The 13,049-nt window shown below is 45.3% G+C and overlaps 1 protein-coding gene across 2 annotated transcripts in view; it reads right to left on the reverse strand.

The window, feature by feature from the left end:
* f8a (coagulation factor VIII associated) overlaps positions 1-13,049 on the reverse strand; it is a 33,032-nt gene that overhangs the window by 13,973 nt on the left and 6,010 nt on the right. For both annotated transcript variants that reach the window (XM_061905948.1, XM_061905943.1), the window contains exons 2-3: positions 9,945-9,991; positions 9,808-9,880 (exon numbers count right to left, since the gene is read on the reverse strand). In XM_061905948.1, coding sequence (XP_061761932.1) covers positions 9,808-9,815 — 8 coding nt within the window. In that variant the 5' untranslated portion in view covers positions 9,816-9,880; positions 9,945-9,991. The remainder of the gene's footprint in view (positions 1-9,807; positions 9,881-9,944; positions 9,992-13,049) is intronic.

Below are 13,049 nucleotides of genomic sequence, written 5' to 3' on the forward strand. Positions count from 1 at the left end.
TACATTGCAGAGTTTCAAGAAGGCAGGAATTGTCACTGAACTGCTACACAACAGCAAAAACACTGACTCGATTAATGACGACTTCGACAAGACGGTATGTTGGATGCCGTATTCGCCAAACTGTTTAATTCGGACACTGAATAAGAAGAATTTGAGGGATTCGTGGATGAGGAATAACTTAATAAAGTGAGCTTTACATATTTATTTTGTGTTGTGTGACATTAACGTTTGAGCAATGTTGAGTTATTGATATATTGTTATTTCAAGTGTTACTATATTGTGATTGCACCAACGTTGGATTTACCGTAACAGTATCAGACTGTTTTTTTACGTGTTAATTAAATCGAGGAAAAGTAGCCCACCACTATGTGATATAAATGTTGCACTACATGTTATACATTGCTGTTGTTAAAATATAAACGAAATACCACGTCACTAACTTTACCTCGGGGAAAATAATAAAACAGCTGTTTATTCATTTTGGGAGTGAACGGAGTTGTCAGAACGCTGGTTTGTAAAGTATTAATAACATTTTACTGACCTCTGTGACTGTTTTGTTGACATTCCCTTTAGCGCAGCTTCATCTAATGGATGCATAACGTAACCCCGGCCTCTACTGTAGCGTCTATCCTGTGCGCCTTATAATGCGCTGTGCCTTATATATGAACAAAGTTTTAAAAACAGGCCATTCATTGAAGGTGCGCCTTAAATTCCGGTGCGCCTTATAGTACGGAAAATACGGTACTCTGGAAGACTGATGCAAAGTAATTTTGTCACGACATGCGGACAGCATTGTATTTTTTTTGATAAATATACAAAAGGGTAACACCTTAAATAAAGTAATGAGTATGCATACCAGTGATTTGTTTTGTAATGATGCTATGGTATGTCAGTTTATTAAAAGATTGAATACATGTATAATCTCCCATGAATATTCCTTTGATTGTATTCAATCTGCAAATGTTAAATACATTTCATTTACAAATTGTATGCCAGTGTATCTGCTTTTATTTTAGTACAAAAACATTAATTAAATCAACAATAGGCAAGTTTCATCAAAATTCAAAAATGTAGAATAAATTGTAACACCTGGTATAATTTCGCACGCACGCACATACTGAATGCGACCTAAATATTTAGAATACTTTTAACAACAAAATGCAGAAGAAAATAACATTTTAGAACAATAAAAGATTAGGAAAAGAAGTGAGTAATAATGGATAAAATACAAACAGAACAAAAAAAAACATGTCAAAATAAAAACGAAAATCACTACTCAAAGTTACCATATTTAATTTTTGGTCACATTTCTGTAAAAAATTATCAAATAACATCAAATTAAACTTTAGAAAGAAAATGCACGGGAAAAAGAAACGAAATTTCAGAAAATGTTTACATGTTTAACATTGACCAGAAGTGTAAACACTTTATCTTATTTCGAGTTTTTAACCCAGTGTTTTTCAACCACTGTGCCACGGCACACTAGTGTGCCATGACATACAATCTGGTGCGCCATGGGAGATGATCTAATTTCACTTATTTGGGGTGAAAAAATATTTTTTGCAAACCAGTAATTATAGTCTACAAATGATGTGTTGTTGTTGAGTGTCGGTGCTGTCTAAAGCTGGGCAGAGTAACCCTGTAATACTCTTCCATATCAGTAGGAGGCGGCAGGTAGTAATTGCTTTGGAAATGTTGGAAACAGCGGGAGGCAGTGTGCAGGTAAAAAGTTATCTAATACTTACACCCAAAAAACACAAAAGGTGAGTGCCCCTAAGAAAAATTATTGAAGCTTAGGGGAGGCTATGCAGAACAAAACTAAAACTGAACTGGCTACAAAGTAAACAAAAACAGAATGCTGGACGACAGCAAAGACTTACTGTGGAGCAAAGATGGCGTCCACAATGTACATCCGAACATAACATGACAGTATACAATGTCCCCACAAAGAAGGATAAATACAACTAAAATATTCTTGATTGCTAAAACAAAGTCGATGCGGGAAATCTCGCTTAAAAGGAAGACATGAAACCTCTACAGGAAAATACCAAAAAAAGAGAAAATGCCATCAAAATAGGAGCGCAAAACAAGAAGTAAAACACTACACACAGGAAAACAAGTCAGGCTGTGATGTGACAGGTGGTGACAGTACACCTACTTTGAGACAAGAGCTATAGTCATGCATGCTTGGTTATGCTTTAAAGTCATATCCAACAATTTTGACGACTTTTTACTGTCAAATGCGTTTCGTTTAATAATTTCTGCTGGTGGTGTGCCCCCGCATTTTTTCAACGCAAAAAATGTGCCTTGGCTCAAAAAAAAGGTTGAAAAACACTGCTTTAACCCATGCGTTCGCCACTCTTATATTCGGCTGTTGCTCGACGTACTTGAGAATTAGGTACAGATGATAGAGGAATGTTTGCGACGTTAAAAAGGCATTCCAGCCAATAAGTCTGGATTCTTCACAAACATTATAAGACAAATAAACGTTTTTTAACAAATGATAAATGTGAGAATCTCTGACCACTTTGCCGTAAATCATCACTTCAACCTGTCTAGGCCACGATATTGAAGACTTTTTAGGTATGTGTCTTAAAACTTTCTCCACAACCGTATCTTTTTTAACAACGGTCCATAAAGTATCTGCCTCTGATTCAGGTGGCGAGAGCGTTATGTGAGTTTTTTCACGCTCACCTTGCTAAACCACAACCAAGTATCGATGTAATATATGTTTGCCTTCTCCTACACATCTATACTGTTATTGGACAATATCTCAATCATTTCTTTGTCTAGTTCATTTTGCACACTTTCACGTAGTGCAGTATTTCCATGCTCCATCTGCTGCTGCTGCTGCATGTAAGACTTAAGTTGAGGATCAGGTACCAAATAAATTTTTTGTGTATGTTCCATGTTCTCTATCCGCCTGTTATCAAACTTATAATGAAAGGTAGTGCCGCACCCAGAAGCGGGAAAATAAATCCTCCAGTTTGTGTAATAGTTTTTTTTGTTTTTAGACAGATTTACTTTTTGGTCGGCAATAAATCTGATCACCCTCCTCTTCCTCTTTAGTTCTCTGTACTGATGGTCTGAGAGAGGAATAACACCTTTTACGATGTTAAATGCTATCTCGCAGATATAATTGATGAAGTAGGCACTTATAACCTTCTGAATCCTAGGTCTTGACTTGTGTAGAGCTTTTAACAATCCTAAATTCCTTTTCATGAGTTTTGAAATCGTAATTCCGGAACATAAGACAGCAGGATGCTTTGACAGCAAATCAGTTCTGATTTTTTTAAAGGTTGGGTGTCTTGGCTTTGTAATCAATCAATAAGTAACCATAAGGTTTGCTGGTGGTGTCATTAAAAGATTCAATGAAATATCTGGTGTTTCCCAAAAACATCTGCCTGCCCAAAACACTTATCTAGCGAATTTTTAAACAAGACCAGATAACTTGCATTTAAACTTATTGTTCTGCAAGATTTACCTTGAGCAAAGAAATTCTGAACCTGTTGTCTGTCTAGCTGTGCTGGCCCTGCGATGAGATGGCGACTTGTCCAGGGTGTACGCCACCTTCCGCCCGATTGTAGCTGAGATAGGCGCCAGCACCCCCCGCGACCCCAAAAGGGAATAAGCGGTAGAAAATGGATGGATGGATGGATGGATATAAAACAACTTAGATTCCGGTGGTGAACGTACAGTGTGAAAACCTTTTAAAGTTCTGAATTATTGCTAGTACAGTTCATTAAATCATCAATGATCAGAAGATTGACTTTGTTTGGTGGTAATAGCCCGTCATCGCTCAGTGTGGATGGTATCTCCTTCACAAAGTTGATGTCTCTTATTCTGAGTAGTTGATCATACAAAAGGTTTTGATTGACTGATTAAAAAGTTTATTGACATATTTAATAATTGAATCCACGTAATGCTTTAAAAAGGCAACTGGATGGCACAAAAAGACAAAATGTTGCCAATATGAGTAGATGTAAACTACACTATCTTGCCAAAAGTATTTGGCCACCCATCCCAAATGATGAGAATCAGGTGTCCTAAACATTAGACTCCTAATTAGTCTGCTGACGTATGCAGTAACATATTGTGTCACTTATATACCTATTATTTTGTACACATTATGAGGGACAAACTGTAAAATATATTTATTAATCTACTTGTTCATTTACTGTTAATATCTGCTTATTTTGTTTTAACATGTTCTATCTACACTTCTGTTAAAATGTAATAATCACTTACTCTTCTGTTGTTTGGATTCGTTCAATCTGATACAAAGTAGTTACAGGATCATTCATTAGTTATAATTTATGGCAGGGACGTATTTCTTGACTTTATAAACATAATATAAATTAAAAAAAACGTTAAAAAATGTTGTGATGCTAAAAAATACAGATGTAATCATAGTAATATCGACTAGATACGCTTCTGAGCTTTTGTATCCTCCTACGGTGTGTAGTGCAGCATGTTTAGCTATTCCTTGTCCTCCAGTGATAATGCTACTTGTAAGAAACTTACTTTATTTGTCGCCATTGAGACAAGGAGTTGTGATTTAGAAGTAGCAAAAACACTGCAGACTGTGGATGGATGTTAGCTTCTAACTAGATAGCCATGTCTCAAAGCACCTCTTGCTGAGGGTGTTTCAGTGTTATAGTTAGGGTGTCCGTCCTGAGATGGGTAGGTCGTGAGTTCAAACCCCGGCCGAGTCATACCAAAGACTAGGAAAATGGGAGCCATTACCTCCCTGCTTGGCACTCAGCATCAAGGGTTGGAATTGTGGGTTCAATCACCAAAAATGATTCCCGGGCGCAGCCACCGCTGCTGCGAGCTGCTCCCCTGACCTCCCAGGGGGTGATCAAGGGTGATGGGTCAAATGCAGAAAACAAGTTTGCCACACCTTGTGTGTGTGTGTGTGTGACAATCATTGCTACTGTAACTTTACCATTATCTTTACTTTTTACACCAAAATGTGTCCATTCTCCATTTTCTGTCTACACCAGACATGGGCAAACTACAGCCCGCGGGCCTTATACGTTGAATGTTTTAATCCGGCCCGCGGAACTTGTCCAGAATATTGAAAAAAAAATATATACTGTGTGTATATATATATATATATATATATATATATTTTTTTTTTTTTACAAAACACTCATCAATGTTAATGCTTCTGCCTCCCGTATGCGTTTTCAGCACTTGACTATCATTAAGGAGGGGCCACCCATTAAATTATATTATTAAATGACATTTCATATTATTATCGTCGGTAATCCTCGTTCGTTTCACCATATCCCTGTAATACCTCGTTTTCCCACAACATGGCGCTCATTGACCTTTTTGGCCTGTGGGCTATTACTCCCTTCTTCTCTTTAGCTTTGTCCTGTGAGCCCCTCTGTAAAAATTAACTTATCAAAGCAAAGAAAAGTGGACAGTGAGTGCCGAGTATTTAATGCAGAGTGGACAACGAAATATTTTTTTTACTGAAGTCCGATCAAAGGCTGTGTGTCTGCATGCCAAGAAACTGTCGCAGTTTACAAAGAGTACAATATCAGCCGCCACTTTGCTACAGAAGATGCTAACTTTGTTCGGCTCGACCTACGTCTGTGAGCAGACATTCAGCATCATGAACATCAACAAATCCCGTCACAGATCCAGGTTAACTGACCAGCATCTCAGAGCTATCCTGAGAATTGCCACAACCAAACTTACTCCAGACTTTGATGCATTGGCCAAAAAGGGAGATCAAAAACACTGTTCCCACTGAAACTGAGAGTTTCTCTGCTGTTATTCCGTGATAATCAAATGTAAATAATTCAAGTAAATCCAATGTATACTGTGAATTTTTTTACTGTGTTTATTGTTAATCAAATGAAATTAATGCATTTGGAAAAAAAAAAACTGTACAATGAGCCTTGCTGCCTACTCATGATATGTTACATGTTTGTAGGCCAAATCCTCTCACGTAATGGCTTTTACATGTAATTTACATTATTTCACACAAACACTCCATCCATCTGTTCCTGGGCCGGCCCCCCTGTCAAATCTTAGAACCCAATGTGGCCCTCCTGGCAAAAAGTTTGCCCAACCCTGGACTACACACTGTGTCTGCTTGTAAGTACTCTGTGTGTGTGTGCTGCCCAACATGCTCCTCTGCACAAAAAACAGCTGTGTCATGACGTGACGACGATGCACCGTCATGCCCGTAAAAAATAAAAGGAGTGGCGGGAACCAGTACTTTCGTTTTGGGTTGTGCATCCCTTTGAAACACTTGTGATTAAGTGCTACTGTATATAAAAACACTTTGATTGATTGATTGATTGATGATTGATTGATTGATTGAGGCAGTATAGTACCGAACATGATTCATTGGTTTTGCGCTATTATACTAGTACGGGCTCCTCTCTGAGCTGCCACCTTATCGTGGTAGAGGAGTTTGCGTGTCCCAATGAGCCTAGGAGCTATATTGTCCCGGGGCTTTATGCCCCCTGGTAGGGTCTCCCAAGGCAAACAGGTTCTAGGTGAGGGAACAGACAAAGAGCAGCTTGAAGACCTCTATGAAGAGGAAAAAACATGGACCCAGATTTCCCTCGCCCGGACGCGGGTCACCGGGGCCTCCCTCTGGAGCCAAGCCCAGAGGTGGGGCACGATGGCGAGCGCCTGTTCCCATGGGGCCCGGCCGGGCACAGCCCGAAGAGGCAACGTGGGTCACCCCTCCAATGGGCTCACCACCCATAGCAGGGGCCATAGAGGTCGGGTGCAATGTGAGCTGGGCGGCAGCCGAAGGCAGGGCACTTGGCGGTCCGATCCTATCCTACAGAAGCTAGCTCTTGGGACGTGGAACGTCACCTCACTGGGGGGGAAAGAGCCTGAGCTAGTGCGCGAAGTCGAGAAGTTCCGGCTGGATATAGTTGGACTCACTTTGACGCACAGCAAGGGCTCTGGAACCACTTCTCTTGAGAGGCACTGGACCCTCTTCCACTCTGGCGTTGCCGGCAGTGAGAGGCGACGGGCTGGGGTGGCAATTCTTTTTGCCCCTCGGCTCAAAGCCTGCACGTTGGAGTTCAACACAGTGGACGAAAGGGTAGCCTCCCTCCGCCTTCGGGTGGGGGGGACGGGTCCTGACTGTTGTTTGTGCTTACGCATCAAACAGCAGTTCAGTGTACCCACCCTTTTTGGGAGCACTCGAGGGAGTACTGGAAAGTGCTCCCCCGGGTGATTCCCTTGTCCTCCTGGGGGACTTCAACGCTCATGTGATTGGGAAAAATGGCCGCCCGGATCTGAACCCGAGTGGTGTTTTGTTTTTGGACTTTAGTGCTCGTCACAGTTTGTCCATAATAAACACCATGTTCAAACAAACGGGTGTCCATATGTGCACTTGGCACCAGGACACCCTAGGCCGCGGTTCCATGATCGACTTTGTAGTTGTGTCATCGGATTTGCGGCCTTATGTTTTGGACACTCGGGTGAAGAGAGGGGCGGAGCTTTCTACCGATCACCACATGGTGGTGAGTTGGCTGCGATGGTGGGGGAGGATGCCGGACAGACCTGGGAGGCCCAAATGCATTGTGAGGGTCTGCTGGGAACGTCTGGCAGAATCTCCTGTCAGAGAAAGTTTCAATTCCCACCTCCGGAAGAACTTTGAACATGTCACAAGGGAGGTGCTGGACATTGAGTCCGAGTGGACCATGTTCCGCACCTCTATTGTCGAGGCGGCTGATCGGAGCTGTGGCCGCAAGGTAGTTGGTGCTTGTCAGGGCGGAAATCCTAAAACCCCTTGGTGGACACCAGCGGTGAGGGATGTCGTCAAGCTGAAGAAGGAGTCCTATCGGGTCCTTTTGGCTCATAGGACTCCAGAGGCAGTGGACAGGTACCGACAGGCCAAGGGGTGTACAGCTTCAGCGGTCGCGGAGGCAAAAACTCAGACATGGGAGGAGTTTGGGGAAGCCATGGAAAACGACTTCCGGACGGCTTCGAAGCGATTCTGGACCACCGTCCGCCGCCTCAGGAAGGGGAAGCAGTGCACTATCAACACTGTGTATGGTGCGGATGGTGTTCTGCTGACCTCAACTGCGGATGTTGTGGATAGGTGGAAGGAATACTTCGAAGACCTCCTCAATCCCACCAACACGTCTTCCTATGAGGAAGCAGTGCCTGGGGAATCTGTGGTGGACTCACCTATTTCTTGGGCTGAGGTGGCTGAGGTAGTTAAAAAGCTCCTCGGTGGCAAGGCCCCAGGGGTGGATGAGATCCGCCCGGAGTTCCTTAAGGCTCTGGATGCTGTGGAGCTGTTTTGGTTGACAAGACTCCGCAGCATCGCGTGGACATCGGGGGCGGTACCTCTGGATTGGCAGACCGGGGTGGTGGTTCCTCTCTTTAAGAAGGGGGACAGGAGGGTGTGTTCCAACTATCGTGGGATCACACTCCTCAGCCTTCCCGGTAAGGTTTATTCAGGTGTACTGGAGAGGAGGCTACGCCAGATAGTCGAACCTCGGATTCAGGAGGAACAGTGTGGTTTTCGTCCTGGTCGTGGAACTGTGGACCAGCTCTATACTCTCGGCAGGGTTCTTGAGGGTGCATGGGAGTTGCCCAACCAGTCTACATGTGCTTTGTGGACTTGGAGAAGGCATTCGACTGTGTCCCTCGGGAAGTCATGTGGAGAGTGCTCAGAGAGTATGGGGTATCAGACTGTCTTATTGTGGCGGTCCGCTCCCTGTACGATCAGTGCCAGAGGTTGGTCCGCATTGCCGGCAGTAAGTCGAACACATTTCCAGGCTGTCCTTTGTCACAGATTCTGTTCATAACTTTTATGGACAGAATTTCTAGGCGCAGTCAAGGCGTTGAGGGGTTCCGGTTTGGTGACCGCAGGATTAGGTCCCTGCTTTTTGCAGATGATGTGGTCCTGATGGCTTCATCTGACCGGGATCTTCAGCTCTCACTGGATCAGTTCGCAGCCGAGTGTGAAGCGACCGGAATGAGAATCAGCACCTCCAAGTCCGAGTCCATGGTTCTCGCCCGGAAAAGGGTGGAATGCCATCTCCGGGTTGGGGAGGAGACCCTGCCCCAAGTGGAGGAGTTTTAGTACCTAGGAGTCTTGTTCACGAGTGGGGGAAGAGTGGATCGTGAGATCGACAGGCGGATCGGTGCAGCGTCTTCAGTAATGCGGACGTTGTACCGATCCGTTGTGGTGAAGAAGGAGCCGAGCCGGAGGGCAAACCTCTCAATTTACCGGTCGATCTACGTTCCCATCCTCACCTATGGTCATGAGCTTTGGTTCATGACCGAAAGGATAAGATCACGGGTACAAGCGGCCGAAATGAGTTTCCTCCGCCGTGTGGCGGGGCTCTCCCTTAGAGATAGGGTGAGAAGCTCTGCCATCCGGGAGGAACTCAAAGTAAAGCCGCTGCTCCTCCACATCGAGAGGAGCCAGATGAGGTGGTTCGGGCATCTGGTCAGGATGCCACCCGAACGCCTCCTGAGGGAGGTGTTTAGGGCACGTCCAACTGGTAGGAGGCCACGGGGAAGACCCAGGACACGTTGGGAAGACCATGTCTCCCGGCTGGCCTGGGAATGCCTCGGGATCCCCCGGGAAGAGCTGGACGAAGTGGCTGGGGAGAAGGAAGTCTGGGTTTCCCTGCTTAGGCTGTTGCCCCCGCGACCCGACCTCGGATAAGCGGAAGAAGATGGATGGATGGATGGATACTAGTACGGGTATACCGTACAACCAGAGTGTGATCACAATATTTTACTTGTGGGATTTGGCTCGTTTGCAAGTGCCAACTGGACAGGTGTGACTTGTGCACTTACCGGGCCATGGCCAGGTTGCAGAAGGCCGCATACTGCAAGCAGTCCTGCTGTTTCAGCTCCTTGGCTAACTGGCCTGAGACAACAAACAGGTTTTATGTTAACATGTCAACTACTGTGGGGCTTCTGTTCACACTTACCAAACTGCTCACTGGCCTCCGCCACGTTTGGCTTCCGAAGAAAGCGTCTGCGAAAAAAAGCAAAGGTTTATTCATTTAACAACAACAAGCTATTTATTGCCAATAATGATTAACTCTATGGATATAATACTTGACAACATATTTCTTCTGAAATGACTGAAGCATTAATATCCAATCACAAACATGACATTTGGGCTCTGGAGAGAAGCCTGTTAGTTTGCCATAAAATACACCAATAATCCACATTTAATCAGTTGTATTTCTCAGGGAACCAAGACTCATAAAATTGTTAAAAAAAACACAAAAAAAAAACAATTTTTTTTCCTTTTACTTTCAACACTTACTGTAAATCTCGAGATCAAATTTGGATCTATGCCTACATTATCAGCATTTTTTTCTTGTTTTTTGGTTTGTTTTATGTTCTTTTGTTAAAGAAAACTTTGTTTTTTTATATGGCAAACGCAAAAAATATGCAATATTTTCACCAAAAATACTTCAAAGTAGAACATTTGATGTGAAGTAATTGGAGCCTTAATTGAATAGATCAATAACTCATAACAATTTTTGAGTTTGATTAAATATTATTTTCTAAGAAATAACAGTTTAAAAGAAAAAAATCCCACAAAAAATGAGGGATTAAAATGGGCCCCACTCATAAAAGTGTTAAAAATAGGTCATACATTTTTTTCAAAGGCTTAAATCTCCTAAATCAACCTCAGATCTATCCGTCAATTATATGTTTTATATATTTTTTGTTTGTTTTTTTAATGCTCTTTTTGTCATTGAAAACTTTGTTTTTAATGGAAAACACACAAAATATGCAATATCCTGGACAACCTGGACAAGTCCCCACCTCATTGCAGAAAATATGCAATATCCATCCATCTTCTTCCGCTTATCTGAGGTCGGGTCGCGGGGGCAGCAGCCAAATCAGGGAAGCCCAGACTTCCCTCTCCCCAGCCACTTCGTCTAGCTCTTCCCGGGGGATCCCACGGCATTCCCAGGCCAGCCGCGGGACATAGTCTTCCCAACGTGTCCTGGGTCTTCCCCGTGACCTCCTACCGGTTGGACGGGCCCTAAACACCTCCCTAGGGAAGCGTTCGGGTGGCATCCTGACCAGATGCCCGAACCACCTCATCTGGCTCCTCTCGATGTGGAGGAGCAGCGGCTTTACTTTGAGTTCCTACTGGACGACAGAGTTTCTCACCCTATCTCTAAGGGAGAGCCCCGACATCACGGCGGAGGAAACTCATTTCGGCCGCTTGTACCCGTGATCTTATCCTTTCGGTCATGACCCAAAGCTCATGACCATAGGTGAGGATGGGAACGTAGATCGACCGGTAAATTGAGAGCTTTGCCTTCCAGCTCAGCTCCTTCTTCACCACAACGGATCGGTACAACGTCCGCATTACTGAAGACGCCACACCGATCTGCCTGTCGATCTCACGATCCACACTTCCCTCACTCGTGAACAAGACTCCTAGGTAATTGTACTCCTCCACTTGGGGCAGGGTCTCCTCCCCAACCCGGAGATGGCATTCCACCCTTTTCCGGGCGAGAACCATGGACTCGGACTTGGAGGTGCTGATTCTCATTCCGGTCGCTTCACACTTGGCTTCACAAGCAATCAGGACCACATCATCTACAAAAAGCAGAGACCTAATCCCACGGCCACCAAACCGGAACCCCTCAACGCCTTGACTGCGCCTAGAAATTCTGTCCATAAAAGTTATGAACAGAATCGGTGACAAAGGACAGCATTGGCGGAGTCCAACCCTCACTGGAAATGTGTTCGACTTACTGCCGGCAATGCGGACCAAGCTCTGACACTGGTCGTACAGGGAGCTGACGGCCACAATAAGACAGTCCGATACCCCATACTCTCTAGGCACTCCCCACAGGAATTCCCGAGGGACACGGACGAATGCCTTCCCCAAGTCCACAAAGCACATGTAGACTGGTTGGGCAAACTCCCATGCACCCTCAAGAACCCTGCTGAGAGTATATACAGTTCCACGACCAAGACGAAAATCACACTGTTCCTCCTGAATCCGTGGTTAGACTATCCGGCGTAGCCTCCTCTCCAGTACACCTGAATAAACCTTACCGGGAAGGCTGAGGAATGTGATCCCACGATAGTTGGAACACACCCTCCAGTCCCCCTTCTTAAAGAGAGGAACCACCACCCCGGTCTGCCAATCCAGAGGTACCGCCCCCGATGTCCACACTGTGCTGCAGAGTCTTGTCAACCAAGACAGCCCCACAGCATCCAGAGCCTTAAGGAACTCCGGGCGGATCTCATCCACCCCTGGGGCCTTGCCACCGAGGAGCTTTTTAACTACCTCAGCCACCTCAGCCCCAGAAATAGGAGAGTCCACCACAGATTCCCCAGGCACTGCTTCCTCAAAGGAAGACGTGTTGGTGGGATTGAGGAGGTCTTCGAAGTATTCCTTCCACCTATCCACAACATCTGCAGTTGAGGTCAGCAGAACACCATCCGCACCATACACGGTCTTGATAGTGCACTGCTTCCCCTTCCTGAGGCGGCGGACGGTGGTCCAGAATCGCTTCGTAGCCGTCCGGAAGTCGTTTTCCATGGCTTCCTCAAACTCCTCCCATGTCCGAGTTTTTGCCTCCGCGACCGCTGAAGCTGCACACCGCTTGGCCTGTCGGTACCTGTCCACTGCCTCCGGAGTCCTACGAGCCGAAAGGACCCGACAGGACTCCTTCTTCAGCTTGACGGCATCCCTCTCCGCTGGTGTCCACCAAGGGGTTTTAGGATTGCCGCCCCGACAGGCACCAACTACCTTGCGGCCACAGCTCCGATCAGCCGCCTCGACAATAGAGGTGCGGAACATGGTCCACTCGGACTCAATGTCCAGCACCTCCCTCGTGACATGTTCAAAGTTCTTCCGGAGGTGGGAATTGAAACTTTCTCTGACAGGAGACTCTGCCAGACGTTCCCAGCAGACCCTCACGATGCATTTGGGCCTGCCAGGTCTGTCCGGCATCCTCCCCCACCATCGCGGCCAACTCACCACCATGTGGTGATCGGTAGAAAGCTCCGCCCCTCTCTTCACCCGAGTGTCCAAAACATAAGGCCGC

This window comes from Nerophis ophidion, linkage group LG01 (genome assembly GCF_033978795.1).
Source record: "Nerophis ophidion isolate RoL-2023_Sa linkage group LG01, RoL_Noph_v1.0, whole genome shotgun sequence".
Lineage (NCBI taxonomy): Eukaryota > Metazoa > Chordata > Actinopteri > Syngnathiformes > Syngnathidae > Nerophis > Nerophis ophidion.